Consider the following 23709-nt stretch of genomic DNA (forward strand, 5'->3'; position numbering starts at 1 on the left):
TCATTAGCATTTCTTTGTTTCATATTAGAATACTTTATTACTTCTGCATGCTCTCTAGAAGTATCGCTTCGTCGAAGATACTGATTACAATTCAAAGAACGGCATGACGCATGATTATAGGCTGTAACGTTTCAATTAACACGCGATCAGACACTTCGAGTAAATGAACAAATGGTGAATACCATTTTTTTGCATTTTTGTTCGTTTAAATGTACATACATAATTTGGCGATAATCTTGGTTACGCATCTCTCCAGATTCCAATTTACACGTCTTAATTCGCTTTTTCTGTTTCGAACAGATGATGGCGGCCACGGAATGAACCAGGATGGTGAGTGAGCTTTTGTTTTTCATATAATTACAATCCCGCGCGACGGGTAATCCAGTTCTACGACGCGACGTGCCGAGATGTTTCCCTTGACACAGTGCTGGGATTAGGCCGGCGCACGCGGGAACGGTCGTAGAAAAGTCGCGCGTGGAAAATGCGCGAGCGAACGTTGTGTGCACGGCCGCGGCGTTCGGATAAATGTTTATCACGAACCGTTAGCGATACGCACCGTGTTCCCGTTATAATCGTCGATAGTAATTAAATGCGGTGGAAGCGAGAAAGTTATCTGAAATGTCGGTTGCTGCTTATCGGCATCGAGATCGATCTCGAGAGATCACCAATTATCTCAACACGAGTTCTTACCCGCTATTTCACGTTCCGAAGCCACGATACGGAATCGTCCGAGTGATTCAATCATTGATGAGTTGATAAGCGCTGCGCCCCTACGAACTTATTAATAATCGAGCAAGACGTTACACGCGCCACCGAACTTTATTGCCCTAAATCTATAAGGCGATAAACGATCTAAACTGTACATCTTCGATATCAATGTACAAATGTTAATTAGATAGGTGATAACACACCGCAAGAGATCGCAACTCTGTAATTTACTATGATACATCGTTCGCATAGCCTTCTCATTACTAAATTAAATCTGTGTTAGACTTTAATTAACTTAACTATCAACTCACGCTGATCACTATCACGTCACGTTGATAGCGAAAGAAGCTTGCATTTTAATTCTTAACGCGCGAAATATGATCCAGCGCCGATTCTTTTTAAGAAGGATCCCGCGCATGTCAAGGATGTCTCGATCGTTTTCTACCTCGCGACTCTCGCGCGCGCGCGCGGATCCAAACGGATAGGGCCGAAGGATACCTCCTCCTCGACGAAGTGGCGAGGAGGATCCTCAGCATCGCCGCGCGATGTTCACGTATAATTTATGCCGATGACTTACACGCCTCGCCGCGGTAGGTGGGAGACGGCGCTGGATGGTAATCACGAGTTTAAAGGGTAAACGATCGCAAGGTGTTGGGGGCCCGGCGTGGGGCCCCGTGGGCCCTGCCAGCACGCTCAATATTCAACAGGTATTTACATTCGCAAATTGTTTACGTCAGCCCACGATGAAATCTGTCAGGATTTCGTTCCGTCGGCAGCTCGACGGAGTTCTCTTCTCTTTCTCTCTCTTTCTTCTTTTCGTCTTTTCTTCTGATTCTTTCTCCTCGTCCTTCGTACGATGTGTTTCATCTCTGTTCTCACCTTCCTCCCACACGGTCCGACGAGAGGCACGCACAACGAGGAGAAGGTTGCCCTCTTCTCTCGCGTCCGTCCTTCCCCCGAAGCGGCGCGTAATTACATCTGGATATTAATCAAGCGCACGTCGGGAACGAGCACGGCGAGATCTTGATTTTCATCCGCGTGGTCGTGTCTATTCGCGATCACTAGTTTAGTGTTCATTTAGTAATGCTTAATTGGAAATTGATTATGAGACATAGCGGCGGCTGTTTTTTAATGCAAAAATTATTTCGATCATGCTCATACGAGAAAAATTTAAAAAGAAACTCTTTCACAATGTAATGTGAAAATTTATGTATTTAATCGGTACACTTTAATGTCACTTAATTAATAAATACTTGCAATTAGTAGTCACACACAATAACAGTATTACTGTTCTGCTACCACGAGGTGCGTTACTTTCTTCAGAGAAATTGTTGTTCGTAAGACATCAATTAGCGAGGCCCGCGATTCCACACTACACAATTACATTCGAGCATCGATATACAATGCGGTATCTCCCACATGCGCCATATGTAGTGTGTACCTTTCCGCGATTTTTCAGCTCGCTCGCAAGATCGAGGCTAAAGATAAATAAGTCGTGCGCCGGTCAAACGTTCGTTGCAAACACGCAAAACCAGTTTGCTTTCCTTAATGTCGGACGATTACGTGGACATTTAGAAAAAAAGTGCCGCAACCTGCAGCAAACTATCGGCTGCTCGTTTTAATACCCGAATCGCGTCGGCCGCTTTAGAGTCAACCGACGGTTCGTGGCAGCGGTAAGAGCACAAACTCCGTGCAGAATTTCAAATATTCCGACGAGTACGCGCCTCGGCTCGTCGTGGGAGATCAAGCCGTGTTTTGATAACGTAAACGGAAAGCGTGCCTCGATGTGACCTCTCCCCTGAAAAAGCGCTCTCTAATCCCGCACTATCGAGATTCGTAGTTCTCGGCAGCGGCATTCGCGCGCGCGGCAGTTTACGCTCCTCTTCCCGAGTCCTGGGAGAGACTCGGACGGCGCGGCGGCGGTGCACGTTAACGTTTATCGTCGGTTATTAATACGGCGCGGATTACGCGCCGTAAGTAACGTCGCGCTCATACGCGTATGCGCGCGCGCACGTATATCTGTGTGCCTGTGTGCGCGGTTACGACGGCCAGCCGGTCCTAATTATAGCGTAATACAAGCGCGATCGTATGCCGCGGCTCGGCGCTTACGTAATCCCGCGATTATGCGGCTCTCCGCGAGTGCACGCGCTCGCGAGTGCGCTTACGCGCGCAGCGTAAGGCCGCATACCTCGCCTACCGATGGAAGCATTCGCCCCTGTACGCCCGCCGGTAGGTGGTGGAGTCTCACCAGCCGGGGTGATGCGGCGTTATCTCGTTTGGGATAATGACATTGAGGCGCGCGGATTTTTGCTGGACGCGCGGAAAGTCGACGGCGACACGATAACATCCGGTTGCGGTATCCGCCGATCCGTACTGAGATTACTTTAAATCATGATCCTACGCAGCAGTCGCTTTGACCGATTTGCGTACGCATAATTTTCTCGAACGTGCTTCAAAGGGCGTTTTATAGAGGAGAATGAGAAAAAAGGGGAATGAGCGAGACACGTGATGCTAAAAATTTAATAGCGCGAAAATTACGTACTGCGAGATTTTCCCTGTCATTAGGGTAACGCTTTTACACTGGATGCATTTGCGATGCATGTAGCATTATAATAATTAAAGACACGATTTTTTAGGTCTCGATACTTAAATGGAGCCATACTGAAATCTATAACCCGTACAAATTTTAATCATTTCGATTTAATGTATGATTTCCATTGATTCTCAAAAACTTTACAAAAAATAAAGTTGAATACAGTTTATATCTGTAATTGGATAATTAATAAGGCTCAATTACGATTATATTTGTTACAATTTTAATTGCAAAGTCATTAAAAATTAGTACGATAATGCCCTATCGCGTTGGGATTATAAATTACACAGAATTATAAATTAGGCTTTCTATATATTGCCAATTTAATTGAGATTTAAATTAATAGATTCAATGAAAACACAGACTATATCTAATTAATTAAGTGCATAGATAACATGTAAAATTTAAATATGAAAAATGTAGATCGTGTCCGCTGTGTATCGTAGTCGCGTTCGGATAATACATGATGATAAAGAATAGCTTAACGAGCTGACGTTTGTCTGGCTGAAATCAAAGATTATCTGGTTGATTTGATTGCACGAACGCTGCGCGCTGGCGCAATCGCGACGTGCCTGCACAGCGCTTTCCGCGTTCGCCGAGCCTCCTCGGAGAGATGCCACCGCCCTGAACGATTCAGGAAGCGAGGTCAGCACCCTGCCTCTTCCTTTTCTCCCTTTCTCGCTTGTCTCGATTAGCCGGGAGTATAGCGGCGCGATAACATCGGCCCGCGCCGCGAGTAGTCGCGGCGATAACGCGCTATCGCGGCTCCCGCGGTGAATCACCGAATGCACTTTGAAAGGTCATAATATTCTAATGTATCTCTGTTATCGATTCCCCACCTGCCCGGTTTGGAACAGACGGCATCGGCGATCCGCGCGCGCGCGCGCGCGCAAGCGTGATTAATGACATAGCGCGAATCATAAATTGTACCAGGCGATATTTATTAATTGCGTACGGCGGCCACGAGGAATTTCGGAGCGATGTATCGGTAGCTCCTTCGGAAATATTTTATCTCGATACGAGCGTGCGCGAGAGATATGAGCAGATATGGATTTATATACATCGCGCGAGAAACTGTCGCGGCTGCTTTTACGATTCTCGTTTGCTCGTTTATCGGCCGGATCTGAAGTAAAATAGAAATATTTTTGAGGAATTCAATTAAATGGAGAATTACTACAAAACTTGCAGATAAGTATATATACATATGCATCAATGAGTAACGAAAGAAATTAAATGGGGATTAAAATTTACTCAGAATTCATTCGTACATTCTATTAGTTATCTTTTAAAACATCTGGCGCATTCGCACGATACGTCAACGTTTTACGACGTGGGATACTTATAGCTTGCCAGTGAGAACATTCCTTGGCGATGCGACAAAGTAATACGGCCGGTTCAACCGAGCTTGCTAATCAACAAAACTGTTTCTACCGACTGGTATCTGATGCACATGCCGCACGAGAGAGCCGCGTATGCGCTCTCGTATGTGTATGCGTATGTGTGTGTGTGTGTGTTTTATTCGCCTTTCGCATAAGTAGTACGTGCAGTACCACGCCCGCGCACGCGAGAACTCGTTCGACAGAACGAGAAAGACGAGGAGAGAGACGAGAGAGAGAAACGGTACGCACTCGCACTCGACGAATGATTTGTATTGCTAAATAATCAGCGCCAGTTGTCTCGAGCAGTTGGTTTAATGACGACCGCGGGGAAAGCGAGCGGGGAGAGGAGAGGTGAAGCGAGTTACATGTAATACGCAATGCATACACAGACCATACATCCGTCCTAGCGAAGAGAAGTCGAGAGGCTTTTCTGCCGATCGCGCGAACTTTAGTTGGCGATCGCATAATTTCTGACCAAGCTATCGTGCGTCTCGATATTTCAATATCGAGAGCGTGCAAGTGTCGAAGAATGTATGTGTGTGTCGACAGGACGAGCGTTGCTCAATTGGAATTTATACTTACCAATGCCGATTATGGAATATCTACAGCCATTTATCTGTTCTTGTGTTATTTGACGTTAATATTTTACGCGTTATTTTTATGGTCTGGGAGATAAGTTTCTTAAAAGGATACCATTTTTTCATATCTGTTAAAAGCGTCAAGTATTTCGGTTGTGATAAACCATCGATGGATGATTTCTTCACGCGGAAATTTGAGGTCTCGATTCTAAATGGATTTGATGAGATTATGCGGAGGTGGCTTTCGCTTGGGATTTCGCTTCACAACTTCCTCCTCTCCTCTACGACAGTACCTCTACGTCGGGACGCTGGAGATAGAATCGGTACAACTCCAGGTGTATGTACAGAGTTGTGTGTATATCGATGCACGTATATTTCCTTGTACACAGACAAGGGTGTGGCTGCTCTGCGCAACGGTATCATCGTAGGTGCATGCCGGTCATCGAGACCAAATTCTCGTTGCGTTTCGATGATTGTAACCTTTCGTGACGCGATGTCCGTTCGCGCGACATACACAAAGGAGTGGCTTTAGATAGTAGAGATAGATATGCCAGCTATCATAAATTTTCTAGGAAAAAGAACCTATATGTAAGTGTAATTGTATTTTTTAGGTTTAGCACACGTTGCTAGGATGCACTTTGTTGGATATCATAATGTAATTTTCTATCGTAATGCCATATAAATCCGCAATCTATTTCGAGAGGAAAGAGAGAGTTATCAAAAAAGCCATAGTTGCGAGCAACAGGTGCTTTTCACGCAATAGTTTTATTCGCGCGAGCTTTCCACGGGAATAATTATTGCTGCCGTGGTTCCGTATCGTCTATGAGATTGCTTACCGGCGGGATATTCATTTCTCGAGGTGTAAGGCCCCACTTAATTCGAACCCCCCGGGTCCTTCGGAGTGAGTAGCCTTCGTTTAACCTACGTTATATACATAGCACTGCAGTCGTGTATCTGTGTGCCTATGAACGGCGTGCACACGTAGCCACGACCGGTACCTGCTTCTCTGCCAATGCAAACGCCGACTCGTAATGCTTGAGTACCGAGTAGTACGCGGATACTTGCGCAAACAGTCGGAGGAAGTGCAGTTGCGAGATCAACCGGTGAGCGAACCTGAATGCGTGCTCGCTATTGAAAATGCGTGTTGTATTTTAACGGTTTCACGCCGCTTTTATTGGTGCATCAGGTCCCAGTATTGTTGCCGTTTTAAGTTTTTATTGAGATACGTTAGAGCCGAATTCTCTTTACCAACGTTATTCTCAATTTTTTGTCGACCAGAGTATTTAGATTTTATGTAAAAAAAAAGATGAAATTTAATTAGTCTGTAAAAATTGGGACAGGACATTTTTATATAAATCGCAATCATCTATCTCTTGTACAATCTTTTCACGAAACGTGAGAAAACAAGAAATTGTAAAGATCGTACAAGTACATCTGCTTTCTGCAAAAAAAAAAGAGACGAGTGCCTAAAAGAGGATATGTTTTCTGAGGGCGGGGGTATTCGGTGATATGCAAACGTACGTGCGTAACCATTGACGAGCCATAGTGGGTGGAGATTCGATCATGCGTAACAGGTTGTTCGGTAGTCGTGTTCGTGGACTTTTTACGGATTGCGTGTTGCGTGCTGTTTTTAACAAGCGAGCAAAAAGTCTCGACGGAGGATTCCTTTCGCACCCGCCCGTCTGGCACCTCGATCATTATCGGGCGCAAGAAGATAAAACGATCGCTACGAGGACTCTACGAGTCTACGAGGCGAGATGTCGGCGTCCCGTGTTCTTGGAGATACATTCGCTCGCGGCCGAGAGATTAATAATTATCGGGGTGCTTGTGAATGCTAATGGTTTCTGCGGCCTCTAGAAATAATCTGCGTAAGTTCGACAGAGCTTCCTTATTCGACATTGTATATAAGTCTTTAACTTCCTGGACTTCATGTGCGTTTAATAACTACTAGTTTGAAATAAATTGGGAATTGTATATCGCGTGCTTCAGAAAAAAAAAAATACTTTGATACTGAATAAAGCGATATTGATCGAGCGAATAATCTTCACGTGGCGCGTTGAAGCGAATATGTCTCCGAACGTTGTTCAACGCATTGTACACCGGTCAGCTGCACAATTATTCGCTCCCGTCATAATAATTATACGAGTGCCCTGTGCACATCAAGTGCATCATTCACACGTACGCGTGGAGTCCTCTCTTCTGCGAATCTCTCTCTGATCGGCCTATTATTATTAATAAGCTGAAGAACTACCGGTCGGCTAGCGTCAATAACGGAAGTCGAACAGGTTCGTCTGGAAGCCTGATTACTAATCGTGACTACTACTCAACGCGTCCTTAAAGACAACCGTCCCATTACCGATTTAAAGCAAAAAAGAAATGCGGTCAGTGACACAATCCTATTTCCAATCTTCCCATAACGATTTATAATATAATCTGTGATTGATATTATAACATTTATATCGCACTAACATCAATAGTTGGACATTTGAAAAAATTCATCGCTATGTCATCGTTTTTCACCAACTACTCATGTAATAATATACGTCACGTCGACCGGTGATTCTTTGTTGCTTCTTCATGCAATTATCATGTAATTTCTCTAACCAGTTCAATCGAGAGCAAGTACGCATTTGGCACACGCCACAACATCTTCATGGCGGTCTCTCCGGAGGCAGGCGGGGTTCTCCGAGTCGTTCGTAGACGGCATTGCCGGTTCAGAGCCGGCTGGTCAGCAGAGTAGTCTGTGGGGCGCCAGAGCATGACGCCATTAACGTAACGAGGCCACACGTTGCACCCTCGCGAGCACTAGACTATATCAGCCCCGAGTGCCTATGCCGCGCGGCGCGGCGCGGCGCGGCAATGGATTTCTAGACCTAGACCTCCGTCGAGAGAGAGCCCGATACCTCGCAATTATATCCCAACCAAAGGATACATACGTGCATACGTATGGTACGGTTCGCCGGTTCGAGTGCATCGACGCCAATCGAGATCGGTCGCCGTAACTGCCAATGGAGCGACGACAGAGTCGTTGCGTCTGTTTACACGCGGGAGCGCACGTGCGTGCACCACGTGAGTCCGTAGCCACCCGGTGCGGCGTTCCCGCCGTCACCGTCGTCACCGCCGCCGCCGCGCATGGTTTTCCGCTTGAACTGATTACGAACTGGTTTTTGATCATCCAACCGTTCGATCGCGCGGCCGCGAAGGTGCTCGGCTGTCGCGTTACCTCTGCCGACGGATCGTTTCGTCCGCTCTCAGATTGTCGCGCCCGATCGCCGAGAACGGACGCCAGAAACGTTTAGCGAGAGTTCGCGCGTGTCAGTATTGTATCAAATTAACTCGAATTCGATCGCGACTACGCGAATAAAAACTATATTGCTATGCGCAACACTTTTCAGCAATTAAAGTTGTCGATAAGTATCGCTAACAGAGCTACAGCGTAGGTACCGTAGCGTTATCGTAGATAAATTATAGCAATATATCCGTTGCGCATCGACATCACCGGAAGCGGGAACAAGCGGCGAAGCAGGGTCAGACAGACGCAGGTCGACTCGACGTGCTCGTAACAAATCAACGACGGAATCAAAAGTACGTGGCTTGTCTCGCAGTCGAATTACGGTAAATTAGCGGGAGTAAAGAGTCAGCGCCGGCAAGAGCAGCAGGTACCTACATCGAAGAGAAGACGAGTCGTACAGGACGAGCGGACGGATAGGCAGGGGCAAACATAAATTAAGATGGGGGACTGATTATGAGGCGAGGGCAGGCTATCATTACCCGAACCATCGTGACCGGCCGACCCTGCAGCAGCCGCGGCTGCTGAACACAACGCGCTTGCTCGCTCGCTGTCGTCTCTCTCTCTTTCTCTCTCTCTTTCTCCATACCAGTACACGATGTTCGCGATCCGCCTGCCTCGTGCCCCGATAATGTCGGGGTGGGAAACTGCAAATTATTAATCTCCGTTCCTTGCATTACATAGTTCAACGAATATGAAACGAGTACCTATTGTCAGAAAGATACAAAACCACCGTTTCGCGACCGTCGAGGCACCCGCGCCGCCGTTAGACGAAATTTTTCTTCCGGGTCAGTCCGAATGTGGTAGCGTAAAGCGAAACCGTCACAAGCCATAGTGCAATTATCGATTATTTGATGGTGTTACGAGCTTCTAATCACTATAATCTTGGCATTTTATATTTTTAAATGTTTTTTTAAATCTCTTTATAAACCATCTTAAAGAGGAAATAAATTTACGTTTGTGTTAGGGATCGAAAAACGAGAAAAGATATAAATGTAGAAAAACCACAAACGTCCATTATTGAGTGGCAGGTGTCGATACACGCCTACGTGACGAGGTCGCGGCGAGGACTCGACCGAGTTTCTGGTGCGATGCAATGCAAGCGCAATGCAACGGACAGCCGCGCAAATGCTAGCGCGATACGGAGAAAGTTCTACATTAAGTACCATGCTTTTCCTTAGCCGGTAGCCAATCACGATCTATGGCGGGTATCTCTAAGTCGTCTGTCCACCCGAGGTGATGGGGCGACGCGATAAAGACCGATATACATTGCCCACGCAGTTTCTACGCTCGCGTTTCTTTCTTTCTTCCTTGCCCGCAGTTACATTGCCTTGCCGTGGCACACCGCAAAGTAGGTCGCTCTCCGTAATTTCCGGTGAAATTCAATTACTGTATATTTCACACCTGATTTGATTGCATCGATTTAAACGTATGCATCTCCTGAACGGAATTCTGGAGCCCGGAAATGAGAGATTCTGGCGTCGCGACTCTTTCCTCGTCCCAACGATGCGTTATACGTAAAATTAATAATTGCGCTCATTAATATTAGATTCATATCGGATATAATTTCATCGAAATTATTTCAATGTCCGAGAATTCTACGGATCGTTATCGGGATCGAGGCTCGGCCGATCATGGCAGTCGATTTGCACCGTGTGACTCGCCGTGCGTGCTCGCGATTCGCGGCGGCTGCGATCCTCAACGGAGTCGCGCGATATACGTGCCGATATATCTCAAGTTCTCGCGTGGCGATTAGTTGCGCAATTCCCGACACGGCCCCGGTACGTCATCGCTTTACCGACTCGTTCTCTCAATAACTCAGTTCTGACCTCTCGCGTATTTGTGGGCGCATTCGGCATGTATAGGAAATTCCTAGCAAATTGAAAATTTTAGCTATCTATTGTTTGATCAACTTGAAATCAAGTTTCTTCGCAAAAAAGTACCAAGATTCCAATTTTAAGTAATTAGTATCGAAAAGTTTGGACTAGAATCTTAACAATCGATGCAATCATTACTTGGAAATATTTGTGCGTTCGCAGTCACAGTTGCGGTTGCTGTGCGCGGTTTGCAATGCGCGAGTCGGTTTCAACGGCCGAGTTTTGCGGCCGATCGCGAACAATTAGAGATCGTATCTCGGCTTCTCTCTTTCCCTTTCTCTTCCCTCAGTGATTTTTTTTCTCTCTCTTTCTATCTATCGCCGTTCTGATTCTTTGTATTTCTCTCTCTCTCTCACTCTCACTCACTCTCTTTTTCTCTCTTCCTTTCTTACCGCTTCTGATATAGAGGCAGGGCAGAGAAACGGGTCCGCGATTCAAGCTGAAGAAACATTACGTGTGCCGTTGGCAGTACCGATAAAAAACAATTCGTGCCTTTTCTCCGTTTGTAATTCTTCCGCCTACAATTGACCGAGATACAACAGCTGCGTGAACATCCGAGCACTTTGTTCATCGATAAACTCAAGTTCGTTTCTTTATCAATGTATTAACGCTCGTTGCACCCCTTGTTTGTGATTTACATCTGCTTGTAATAAGCTTTCTTTCGACCCTGCGTCTTCTCTCTAGCGTGGACATCGCGTAATTGTCGCAGAGAGGCATAAAACGCGTGTTACATCGTAAATCGAAAATATTATGCACGCGCATAAATTATGTCCGTCATGTAATCACAGAATCAGAAATAGTGCGTATAGTGATATCGGTGTATTCTCGGTTAATTATAACTATTTGCTGTTTTTGCTGAGTTAATGATTTGATTCAGCGCTAGAACGGACAAAATGTTTGCATGCAAACCTCGCTTCGATGTAACGGAATGGGTCATATTTGAAGCTGCCGATTCCGTTCCAACAACCAGACCATCGAGGTTGAACATAGCATAATATCGCATAAAATTTTTATAGACCATTAGCAGCAAGCTAATAACTATAATTGAGGATGTAACGTGAATATAAATGTCGCTACTTGTTTCTGGAGTGAACGAGCCACCACCTCGCATAAATCTCCTCCGACGCGGTCAGTCCGATCGATGAACATATGAAAAACTGTAAATCTTCGTCGTCATTGTAAACGCAATTAGTGATATACTCGAGCGCGAGAGATATTTCTGTATTTCTGCTTGCCGATCTGCAAAAAGGCGTTGTTTGTGCCAATTTCAAACCGCAGATATTAGACTCACGGCCGTTTACAATATCTCGTCGTAAAGATTCATTAACGGTGACAATTTACGCCTTCGTAAACTGTCCCTGACATGACAGAAAATGAGGATTCCTCGCGAGGTCCTGGCCGCCTTGTTCAATATAGTCTTTCGTAATGAAGGCGGAACGTCGATACACCCAACTTCCGATTATCGTTGGCCGCCGCGAGTCCTGCCGCTGGTTTATCACTAACGTTGATCCGTTGCTGCGGCAACATTGATATATCGGTCGTTCCGCACGACGCAAGAATCCGCGTCCACTCCCCGAACCCCGACGTTAGGAATTATCATAATCTCGCCGTGCGCCAGCGGATAATGCGGATGATTTCGCCGCGAGAGCCCAGAAGCGGGATTACAGCAGCCGGAGAGTTCCGTGTCCATGTGCCCCCGAGCAGCATGCACCGATGCACCGACGTTTTAAGAAGTTCCTTGCTTGCAAATTGTGCTGATTGGCTTCATAGGCAGATAGTTACGGAGCGCCCGAGACTGCCGTGGCCGTTCGCGTTGGTATTCTCGTAGAATACAACTGTATGTGTATTTATGTCAATTACGTCATTTTCGTCGGTCAAGAAATTTGCACATTTCGTCTTTTAATATCTAACCAAATTTATCAGTACAAATCTTAAAAAATCTTACTTACTTTTTATCGATAAATAAATTGGAAACGTTTCGCACATTAATAGGTAATTTTTAGAATTTTAGAGAGATGCATACAAGAATTAAAAACGATATGAGTGATTAACTGTATGTTATGTAACGACGTAATGTGTTCAATAAAATTTGTGAACATCATACATAACGTACAATGTTGGAGATTTTCAACATACATGCGGGATCTCTAGATCGAATATTGAAACTAGCTCGAATCGCAGCTTTAGCAATGTTACACAGCTATATGTTAAAGTGACACCCGCTGACTGAGGCGTTCGCCAGAAAAGAGTTTTACGGTAAGACCCCGACCACACTACGAATGATATAAAAACAATGAGAAGTGAGAAGTGAGAAGTGAGAAGGGAGAAAGAAAAAGGAAAAGAGAGGAACATAAACAGGCGGCTTTATCTGCATAACCGCCTCGACTCACAAAAGTCTATGATAAGTTGGCCCGATAAAGACGACCGCTTGTAATCTCCAGCTTCCGCGCTCGCGGGACGCCGTACATATATTTCAAAATGCTACGAGCTTACGGCTGTTTTTGAGCGATATTACGTTGTACCGTCTTGATTTATAGCGTCAATGCGTCGCATGTGGGAGGTTCTGCAAATTTACTCGCTTCTCGATTTCGATCCAATTACGATTGCGTATTAACGCTGTTGATAATTTAAGATGCCTCAAGAAGAAGACGCAAAAATGACGCGATCGGTCAATCGATTAATCTTTGCGTCATATAAAATTATTAATTAATTATGATTATTTTTATTTGCAAAAATATTCAATTTCTTAAAAATTTGACCAAATGTTATGTATGGTTTAGTTTTAGTATCACTCGGATACATCGCGAAAGTGTATGGATTACGATATTTCGCGGTGAATAGATCCGCGTATCGCGAACAATAGCGGCAGTGTCTTACCCGATACAGGTGATAGGTGGACTTAGGTGGCAAATAGCATGCACGTGTAACTGAGAATGCGACCGCTTAGCAAATATATCCGTGTGTAAACCCGCGTTACATATATACCGGGTGTGAGCGTGTGTCGCTAATATCTAAATTAAAATTCTTTTTTGTGTGAAAAATTGAAAATTTTTTAAAAGGGAAAGAAAAAGAAAGAGAAAACTCTCATACAAATGAACAATATGATAATATCTTCAAAGTATGAGTCTGTTACTTTTTATGGCAAAGCAAGCGCTATAAACATAGATACTTCGATCGCGACCCGATCGTGCCTAGAATTTTATCGGGACATGTTTGGAGTGTACTACCACCGTGAATTTCAAATAAGTGTTCTTTTTGCTCTCTAAGCGACGGATAAAGATCGAGATTCTATCAAGTAAAGGCGGACACCTGGTGTAGGAATGGAACGTAGGGAGCACGGGGGCGCGTGCTCACGCGTGTGCAGGTGACAATCTCGTTTGTGTTCACATGATAAACGGCTCCGCGATGGTGTTATAGACGTTTGACGTGCCGCGCGCTGACCGCATGTTCACCGAGGACTGTCAACCACGTTTGCAGCACATTCCAAAGATTCACACATTTTCAAATTTTCTACTTCTCTGCCGATCTACATATATCTCTGTGTAAAAGCAATGATACGGAAAAATTGAACTCTACTTTCTATACATATTAAGATGATACGGGAGAACACATCGATTAATTGTAAAACGCGATAAGGGCCGGCAGTCATTTCCGGGTTTTACGTTCATCGCAAGTGACAATCTATTTCCTCCTTCGTGCGTTCGCACGATAAACCACTCTCGATAGAATTACCCGACGTCTCATGCGGCTTACGAGCGTTCCCTCCGCGAGGCCTACCATTTGCGTTGTACACGCATACCGGAGGCCTCGTTCACCCGGCTTAGTAACGCCGTCGTCCCTTTTCATATCCGCGTTAACCTCCGCGCCGTTCGGTTAATTGATCCGGAATACCATTCGAGCCTCTTAGGCTTTTTCCCGTCCTGCCCCTTCCAACTTACCCCCTCGCCTTCGGCCGGTCATCATCTCATCTGAAAGAAGCTCCCGGTCGGCCCGTTCTTTGACTCGGGGAGCGGAATTTCAATGCGTCCTACGGCCCTTCGCGAGAGAGATTCCCCAGTTATTCCCATAGTTACTTGCTAGCGAACGAGTACGTGCGGCGATTTATCGACGTTTCGATCGAGAAATGGAAAAAGCACTTGGCGAATATCTAAGTTGGCAACTTCCACTGGGAGCACGATGACGCCTAAGTACCAGGAATGCTGATTTATTGTCCGGCTCGCATTTTTCGCGTAAATTGTATGGCATATGATTCCCGACTGAAGTTTCGAATTTTTTTTATCCTACGACTCACGTCACGACTTTGTACTTGCGTCTAAACTCTAAAGGATGCGGCCCTCATCCTCTCGCAGTAAGGATATCTAAAATCGGCGAAGAACATCGCTAAACGCCTATTTCCGCGGACTCGAAAATCGTACCGCGATGCATACTCGATCGTACGTGATGCACGATGCGAGCGGGCATCAAATAGGCGGTTCCGCGACTTAAAGACGAGTTTGCGGAAAATCCAAGTAGCAAGGACGGGCGCAGACGATCGCGAGGCAGCGAGTAAAGGCGGTTATTACTTAATTCTAAAGGCAGGCCTTTAACATTACGTACGATTAACCGAGCGCTCGCAATCAGTGATCGGATCGATCTTTCGTAGGTCGCGCAAGATCAATGTAGAACTTATGTTAGCGGTGTAGGTACCTCGCGTACGTAGCCATGCACGTTTATCCTGTGTGTGCCTAGGTATCCTAAGCACCTAACTACACGATCTCAAGCACGGAGACCGGCCAGCCAGCAGGCCGATCTGCTTAGTGCAACGCACAGGATCGCTCTATGACCGGTCTATAAATCTAGTAAATCTTAAGACGATGGCTGTTTTATCGAGCAACAAACAGGTTACTAATGCGCCACGCTCCAATCACGGGCTCGCGTGACGCTCCGAGTAATGCCGCCTCGGCCAACATTTTTCCCTCTTCTCGCTTCTCGTCCTCGTCTCGCTCTCCTTTTATTTCGGTCCACTATCTCATGCTCGCGCGTCGCGCTTTTCCAAGCGATCCGTGGTATCCTAAAGGTCAATTCACAATCCGTCATCCCTCAGAATAGTTTCGATATATCTAATTGAACAAAATTGTGTCTTCTTCCTCGGCAAATACCTGCAAGTATCTTGTTTAATTCATTTAGTCACGGCGTGAAATAAGTAAACGCTCGGTTAATCCGCTGTTTCAACCCCGTCGACTCGAGTGAATTTTTCCAAGGTAGCACTCGCACGCGGAAGCGACCAACTGCAACGTACCGGATTGTCGCAAAAAGCAGCGCATGACACGCGCCGCATTGCTGTGCGCCACGCAAGAAGCGCTAAACTGTAAAGTATTTCTCATATATCTGAGTAATCGTGGCGCAAGTGAGCACGGCGAAACGCATCTGGTCACATTTCGACGTTGTACCGGAAGAGCGTAAGAACCTTAAATCAATTTCAAGGCAATTCGTGCAATTTAGAAGCATCTGTATGCGTGCACTATTATCGCGTATTAGAGATATAGCGGAGCTAAAAGAGGAGGAAGGGCAGAGAGAGAGAGAGAGAGAGAGAGAGAGAGAGAGGGTGGGGGAAGGAAAGGATTATATTCTCCACTATTACACACACATACACATATGTATATATACATACATACATATGCAAACACGTGCATGCACACATTTTACCATTTTTACTATTTGAATATTTAATGTCCACTTATAAATATATATCTGTGTGTATAATTATCGCTAATACTTATTACATTGCAAAAGCACAGTATAAAGCGAGTATACGTGTTTGTTCTACAGTCTTAATCGCGCTAGCTTCATCTATCGTCTTATCGCGTGCGAGTGTGAGTTAGCCTTAAGCTCCGACAAGAGCTATCACCCGAGATCCCGGCGCGGTCGCGCAATTTATTTGAGGAACGACAGGCGTTGTCTCCCGCCAGTGTACTTCCTGTTTATCATAAAACTCGAGGTGCGCTATTAATTGACACGATAAATCGCGCGGCGTCATACGTGTCTCCGTAAGGGGATTAATAATTAGATGATGATTATATGCGCGGCCGGGCTGCTGCTCCCCGTGCCGGAAACCGATCGTTGACCGCGCACCGTTCTATCCTTAGCCTGTTTCGAGCGCGCAATGCCGCGCACGTTGCGCGTTGCACGAAGCGAGCGATATTTACGGCACGATGTGTGTGATAAATACGAAAGTGATTTAAGCGAGTCGGGTGGAACCGGTGGCGGAGCTTTTTGTTCGCGCCGCGATGTAGCGGTCGCGATATTATTTCGATAGCGACCGCCATCGTTATTATACAAATGAGATTGTACCAGATTTACCGTTATGCGAGATATTTGCACACACGGCTATTTTTTTTTTCAATTTTCCTGTCTGCTACCGACCATTCTGAGTAACTTGGGCAAAAGTCGAGTAAGTCTCATGGGAAATTGACGACGAACGTGTTTAAACGCGAGCCAAAGTGCATTTGTTACGAGCAATTAGGACCTTGACTGTAGGAAATTTTAAATATGCTTTCCGGATTGCGTGGAAAGTACTGGACGATCGCTGTCTCGTAAATAAGTTATTAAAGCGTTCCAGAAAGGATAGAGCCGCCTCTCGCACGCTTTTCCATCCTCTCCGTCGCCTGGCTTGCGACCGTTAACGAACCAGAGCGCATCGTATTGTCGCAAATTGTTCGAAAATGCATCATCCTGCGAAGTAGAAAGCATGGCAAAAGCGAAAATCTGACGATGGCGGTACCGACCGAGTTTCCAAGCTTGCTCGACGAAGCGCCACTCGAAACTTCCTTCTGCTTTGGTTGGGAATATTATGGAGATCACTTCCGGATTGACGTAACGATGAGCAAAAATCAACTTTCGAAAGTCAGATCCTCCAATTCGCCGTATCGTCGATCGGGCAGGCTCGAAACCGCAAAGCCTGTCGAAGAAACGTCGTGAAAGTACGTCGCGATTTAGTTTCGTCGATCTGTCCACAATAGAGTCGCTCTTCCGGGTTAAAGTCAATTTTCAGATGCGAATAAAATCGCTGACAAGTTCTAGTTTCTATTCCGTGGTAACCATCACAAGTTTTGCTCCGTTTACACTCTCTTGTTCTTGTGACAAGCGGAATCGAAAGTTTCGTTGCGTCTGATTGATGGACGGACTTGGGTACTGACGTCGAAAAAAGGACATCTTTTAATAAACGTTTCTTTAATGAAAGATGAAGAGTGTACGGAATATTCGCTACCAACCGGACAGAACGTTACCTTCGGGGTTTAGAAACAGTTGACCGGACGTGGATAATGGCTGGCATGGCTACAGCTGAGTACGCCGACCCATCCTTCCTACCGGCACGCGGGTGTGCAATAAGCGGGATTGCGGTTTTAGGATGATAGGCTGTCAAGCCGGGTTGCAAATTATTTTCAGTGGAAAGTATGACATTCTTTTGTTCCTCGAATTATACAAGGAAGTGCGGGACGAAAAAATAATTTTTTTTTGTCCGGGCCCATTTACGAAAAATCTCACTCACATCTCGTCTCAAAATATCAAGGATCAAAGGAAAAACACTAAACGCGAACGATTGAACATAAATCGAATTCAATCCGCGGTAAAACTTTTATGGTTCTGCGCTGAGCGTGCCGATGCGAAAACTGGAGTGAGAAATCTCGGCACCTCGTTACGCTTGAACCATCTATACGGACAATGTTTAAATATAAGAGTGACAACGGGGAATATACTTTGCATAATAGGAGACCGATGTTAGCGATGCCTAACAATAGTCGGATGCATGCAGCATGCGTATTTCGCTATGGCTCGTTGATTCCACGCGTGCTGCGCGTATTCACGGCTCCTTAACAGCCGCCACGATCGTTATGCTATTACGTGTTGTTATCACTATAGCTCGCTATAGTTATCACGCCGCTTTATTCGACTTTTCCAACGGAATTAAATCTTATCAGATATTATGTCATTATATCATTTTGCGCATGAGATGAACAGTTTGAAAAAAATTATGTTTTTAATGGAACAAAAGAAATGTCTTTTCAATCGATTATACATTTTCAATTGTTCAACAAGTAACAGGGTGCACGGAAAATAAAAAATTACAGAATCTAATATGCTTTATGGATGGAATAATTATATAATTATCCGAATCCGAGGCATAAAGAACAATAACTCGGCATCAAGGCAAACCTTGTCAGTCTAAGCTTTACACTCTTGAAAATTGGCGACTACCCTGGGGAAATTAAATGGAAACGTCAATAAACGCCTCGGGAAGTATTCTCTCCGTAATATCGGTTTTATGATCGTGCGCTCGCGGGAGAAAAATCTGTAATTCCTCGTGGGAAGAAACGTGCACCGTGCATCGTCGCTGCCACTCGTAAATAATCCCTTCCCGTGGCGAGAGGTGAGCTTTAGAGTTAGCACGCTGCAGAACTTCGGTGTGTGATCTGAATTGGACGGTTGAAACTTAAACGACAGGCGTTTGCTTATAAATCAAGATCAGACGAGCTGCTTGCTCGAAAGTAACGTACGTAATTCCAACATATAAATGCTATGAAAGTGAATGAAGTCCGAATAAAATTGCACGGATTACGTGACGATATTAATCAAATATCGTCACACAAGTAATCGTTCGACGCATACCCACGGCGTTGATAGCTAGAGAAGAGAACTGGTACTCGATAAAATTGCATTATAGTATTCTTTGATTTGTGTTTAAACGCTCGGCACAGAGTTTGCACTCAACGTCCACGGATACACGTAACGTAGTGTAAAATAGTCGTGGAACGTACATTTTATAGCTCATTAAGAGGCACCCGAAGCCATGCTGAAAGGAGAGGTCGGAATATTCGAGCGCGGAACGTGAACCGAGAAGAATACAGCCTGTACCGCCTTATACCGTGCGTGGTAATTTTCAACGCTGAGCTGCGAACGGGCTAAACAACTCGTATCAATTTTTCATGGGAAACGTCTGGGCGACAAACGGAAGAAAACACTTAATATCCAAGCGAAATGTCCGCCCTGCGCGTCGGATATTAATGAAAATGTCCGCGCCGATACGGATGATACGGATTTTATAGCATGCAATGGGAGAAAATTATCGAAGCTGCAGTCACATGCAGTATGCATGCGAGAATGTACTTACGGCGCAAGACTCGAACCCGCGGCGCTTCTCTTTCTCTTTCCATATTACGGTATTGGAATTCTTTACTTGTATATAATTACGATAGTGTTGTTACTCTTATTTTGTTAGAATAACGGATGAGATGACTTTTATCGACTTTCTGCGGGCATTAGAGAAGTGCAGTAAGGGGAGCAGCGTATTCAACTGTTGTTAAACCACATTGAAGTTCGTATTGTTTGTCACTGTAATGTACCCCCGTGAGTATCTGGCAGATGTGTAACGACGAAGCGAGAGCACGAGTGGTGAAACAGGAGTGGCCGAATTCGTTCGTATTCCCTAATAACTTTACACACCTTGACAGAGAAAAGGCCACGGGGTCGTAAAAGGCAGCAGCGATAGCGAGCAGCGGTAGTAGCAGGTATACCGACATCCGCGGCTGGACGTAAAAAAGTCGTGGAAATAAAAACCCAGCGTAATTATGTTTACGAGCCGCGCGACTGCGACAATATAACTGCAGGAAGGAGGGTAGCGGAGGCGAAGAATGGTCGGACGAGAGGAGATGCAGGAAAGAGAACGGAGGAAGAAGAAGCGGAGGACGAGGGAGGACGACGCGGGTGACGTCGTGTCGTTGTTGCTATAAAAATTGGAACGGCTGCCCTGACGTATGTGAAAATTTCATAGTTGCCGAATGACGAGCAGTTTTCTCGGTAATTCTGCGACTGGAGCTCATTCGACTCGAGTACGGCGAGGAATATCGCGCTTGTACACTGGAAGGCAACATATCGCGAAGCACAATAAGTCAAAAGCTCAAAAGAATAATCTGTACGAAAGATCTGTGATAAAATTCCTCCAGTGACTAAAAGTAGATTGTCAATTAATTTTTCTACAAGATTAAACGTGGTAATCGAGATCTTCGCTAAATCGCTAAATAACGCAATGATTCAACAACGAAATCAAATAATAGAAAAAACAATAGTTTCTATCAATATCAATCGATATTTTAAACGGAATAAGCGCGCGGCGAACTAATCTTGCGAATTAATTATAAGAGTTAGGATTGAATATAGCGCGAACGTGGCGAGCATACCGAATTGACATCGTTGCGTTTTGCAACGGCAACGCAAGAAGGCTGAACAGACATTGCGATTTCATTTCTCGTTATTGCACAGTTAATTGCTAATCGATTCTTGTACCGCTACAGTTGCCAATCACAATGTGGTACGACCCTGACGAGAGCCTTCACAGGTAAAGCAACGATCCTAATCGTTTCATCGTTAGAAATAATTCTCGCGACGTACTGCTTCCGCCGCGCTCTGACTTTCTTTCTCGAGGTTGAAAACGGCGTGATCCTTCAGAAAATATCGTAAAGTGAGAAATGAGCAAGTCTATTGACAATTTATTCATCGCAATTTTTTCATTTATTTTGATTAGATCGCTACGTCGAGCCGGTGTGGATATTTGCACGAGGCAAATACGCTCGAATAAGATAACAGACTGCTATTTGCTATTTGACTTTGAATCTGCAAGTCGCCAATCACATAGGCGAATTACACAGTCAAATAAGTTACATCATCTTTACGCACTAGCTTAAGGGTTTATCGATCGCGCTATGCAATTTCCATATAATAATCGTTTTCACAACGTTCGTAGAACGCTTCGCAAAATCCAGTCTATCAAGAAATCTGACATCGATCGCGCAACTCCTTATTTACTAAGGACTCCGTCGTCACGGCGACGTCTCGCTTCGATCGATTCGCTTGGTCGAATCTCCGTCGAAAATCGCGACCTAAGCTTATCTTACTATCCTTTGGTGTATCATCAACGTCCACTTTTCGCGACAGAAGCGATATCCTCGGACCAACGTGTACGCGAGATTGTGGGCGGATATGAAATACATTCGCGTCATCGCCTGGCGCGCACCAATCTTCTTCGATCCTGCGATCTATCTTTCCCCGAACGCGCTGTTATCTCCATCGTAGGCGCATCGCATCAGTTCTGCATCGTAGGTACTCATTGACCGGCTACTATGCCGCGATGCAACCCTGGCTTCCTATATTCCGATTCCTATTTATAAGACGAGAAACATGGCGAGGGGAATAGCGGGAGAGGAGGCGCGGGAATGAAGAGCGTTTCTAAACGGCGGTTACCGTGTGGTCTGGCGGATCATCGGCTAGATAGATCCTGTTGTATCGCGAAATTCACATCGTACAAGGCGCCTATAACTTTGAAATCCTTCGAGTACTCTTGTAATACTCATCTCGCTGTTTTGCGATCGTCGAATTCTGATCTCGCAATGTCCTATAAAATTTCAAAAATTAATTATAACCAGCCTATCGATTATGCATAAATGTCTAATCAATTAGATTGCTCTAGTACATGTACCTATTATATCTAGTAACTGTAGTATATCCAGTAACATGATAAATTTGAATATTTATTATCCAAAATTCAAAATAAGAGAGAAAGAGAAATGTATGTTTTATTACATCGTTTGTTTTATGCAATACGCGAATAGACGACTTTAAGGAAAATTACCCTTCGAATTAATTATTTCGAATCAAGCTAGATGTCTAAAATACACAAATAGTCTGCAAGATACGGACGCGTAAAGAATATCAATGATACTTTCTCGAACATCGTCACAGTTTATCTCTTGGACGGAAAAATACGGGCAATTTACCAATCCATTAAATGAACCGACGCGACGTTGGTAACAGGTGAAGAGAAAGAGGAAGAAAGGATTCGTGGGACGCCGGGTTCAGTCCGAGCCGGGCTCTGTACACGCGTACCTAGTACCACGTGTACCTAAGTCCTAGTTCAAAGGATTCAAATTGCCCTTCAATCTGCTAGTGCCTCACTGCTCTTCGACTGAAGCACTTAGGCGGCCCGCAGTCGGCTGAATCATGTTTCACGATCCCTCTTTACTGTCCGTACTGAGGCTCTTAACACTGTTCTCGTTCACTCGTGCGCACGTACTCGCAGCGCTAAGTGGCGTTTCGCCGGCAAATCGATTCCACCTTCCATCCTCGAGAGGATTCCGAGAGAGAGAGAGAGAGAGAGAGAGAGAGGGGGGGGGAGGGAGAGATATGGACATCGCTGCTTAAATCGGACGACGATATTAATCCAGTAAATAGGCGCTGGAAGAATACACTCCCATTGCATGATTTGTTCACACTCTAACGCCATCGATAAAAGTCATCGATTGCGTACGCCTTCGATCATTCCGTTAGACTTCTAACATTTCCATTTGTTTATATTTGTTTCTCGTGTTAACGCGGCGATTCTCTCTATACAGATTCGATCAATGTAAACCGATCGTTCAATTCCAAACGGAGATGGAATCACCATTTACATCACTATGAAATGACGGTATTAATTCCGCCAACAGTACCATAAGATCGACTTTCTATATAACATCGATAAGAGTCATTTCGTCCATTTTTCATTCCGTTCCTTCCTCTCGTTTCACTTCAAACCTAAAAGTTCTCTAATATACGACGTGCAATGTACATTGACGATCGAATCAGGAAACAGGTGATACGTTTATCTAGCTTCGCGGATCTGAAGGAGGAAATTAAGTTTACGGCCCGGCCGACGGAAATTATCGTGTATTATGAGATTTTAATTCGCAAGTTTCGCGGTAATGGAATTTCGTTAAAAAATAATCGCACTTCTTTGCCACTACTATTGCAAAGTCGTTGTCGATACAGAGACAATTCTCGGGCGACTAAGATCTCACGCTCGACTTTGCAAGAATCAATCCGGTGGAATCGAGGAACTGGGAAGTGAAGAAAAGGAAGAAAGTCGCGCGGCACAGGGGTAGGAGATAGAAGAGAAGAATTTGCCCCTCTGCTGCGAATTCTCCGGATGGATCCGATCGCCGCGTCATTTTCTGCGGTCGCGGCCGCCGGTTATTGGTTATTGGCGAGCGGTGCCAAGAGCCACCCGGAAACTCCTCATGGGAACTTCTCCGGTGACCGGATCACTTCCGTGTCGATTAGTCAACTTTGACTCCGCTTTGTCATCTTCACGAACTAGTGGCATGAAGAATGAGGATTAAGACGCGAAATAAACCGCATTGGGATTTACAGGATTGCACTGATTGCAAGCTTTCTTTCTCGGTCTACGTATAAGATCAACGAAATATGCGTTATATAA

General features: G+C 45.1%; 1 protein-coding gene and 1 long non-coding RNA gene across 2 annotated transcripts in view; one reads left to right on the forward strand and one right to left on the reverse strand.

Annotated features, from left to right (window-relative positions):
- The window catches only part of LOC139772342 (uncharacterized), a 149771-nt gene that overhangs the window by 46886 nt on the left and 79176 nt on the right, over window positions 1-23709 (reverse strand). The window lies entirely within an intron of this gene.
- Sv (paired box protein shaven) overlaps window positions 1-23709 on the forward strand; it is a 120567-nt gene that overhangs the window by 31263 nt on the left and 65595 nt on the right. The window contains exon 3 of the mRNA XM_071705948.1: window positions 301-330. Coding sequence (XP_071562049.1) covers window positions 301-330 — 30 coding nt within the window. The remainder of the gene's footprint in view (window positions 1-300; window positions 331-23709) is intronic.

This window comes from Temnothorax nylanderi, unplaced genomic scaffold (assembly GCF_030848795.1).
Source record: "Temnothorax nylanderi isolate EJ_2023f unplaced genomic scaffold, tnyl_v1.0 TNYL_tig0048_pilon, whole genome shotgun sequence".
Classification (NCBI taxonomy): Eukaryota; Metazoa; Arthropoda; class Insecta; order Hymenoptera; family Formicidae; genus Temnothorax; species Temnothorax nylanderi.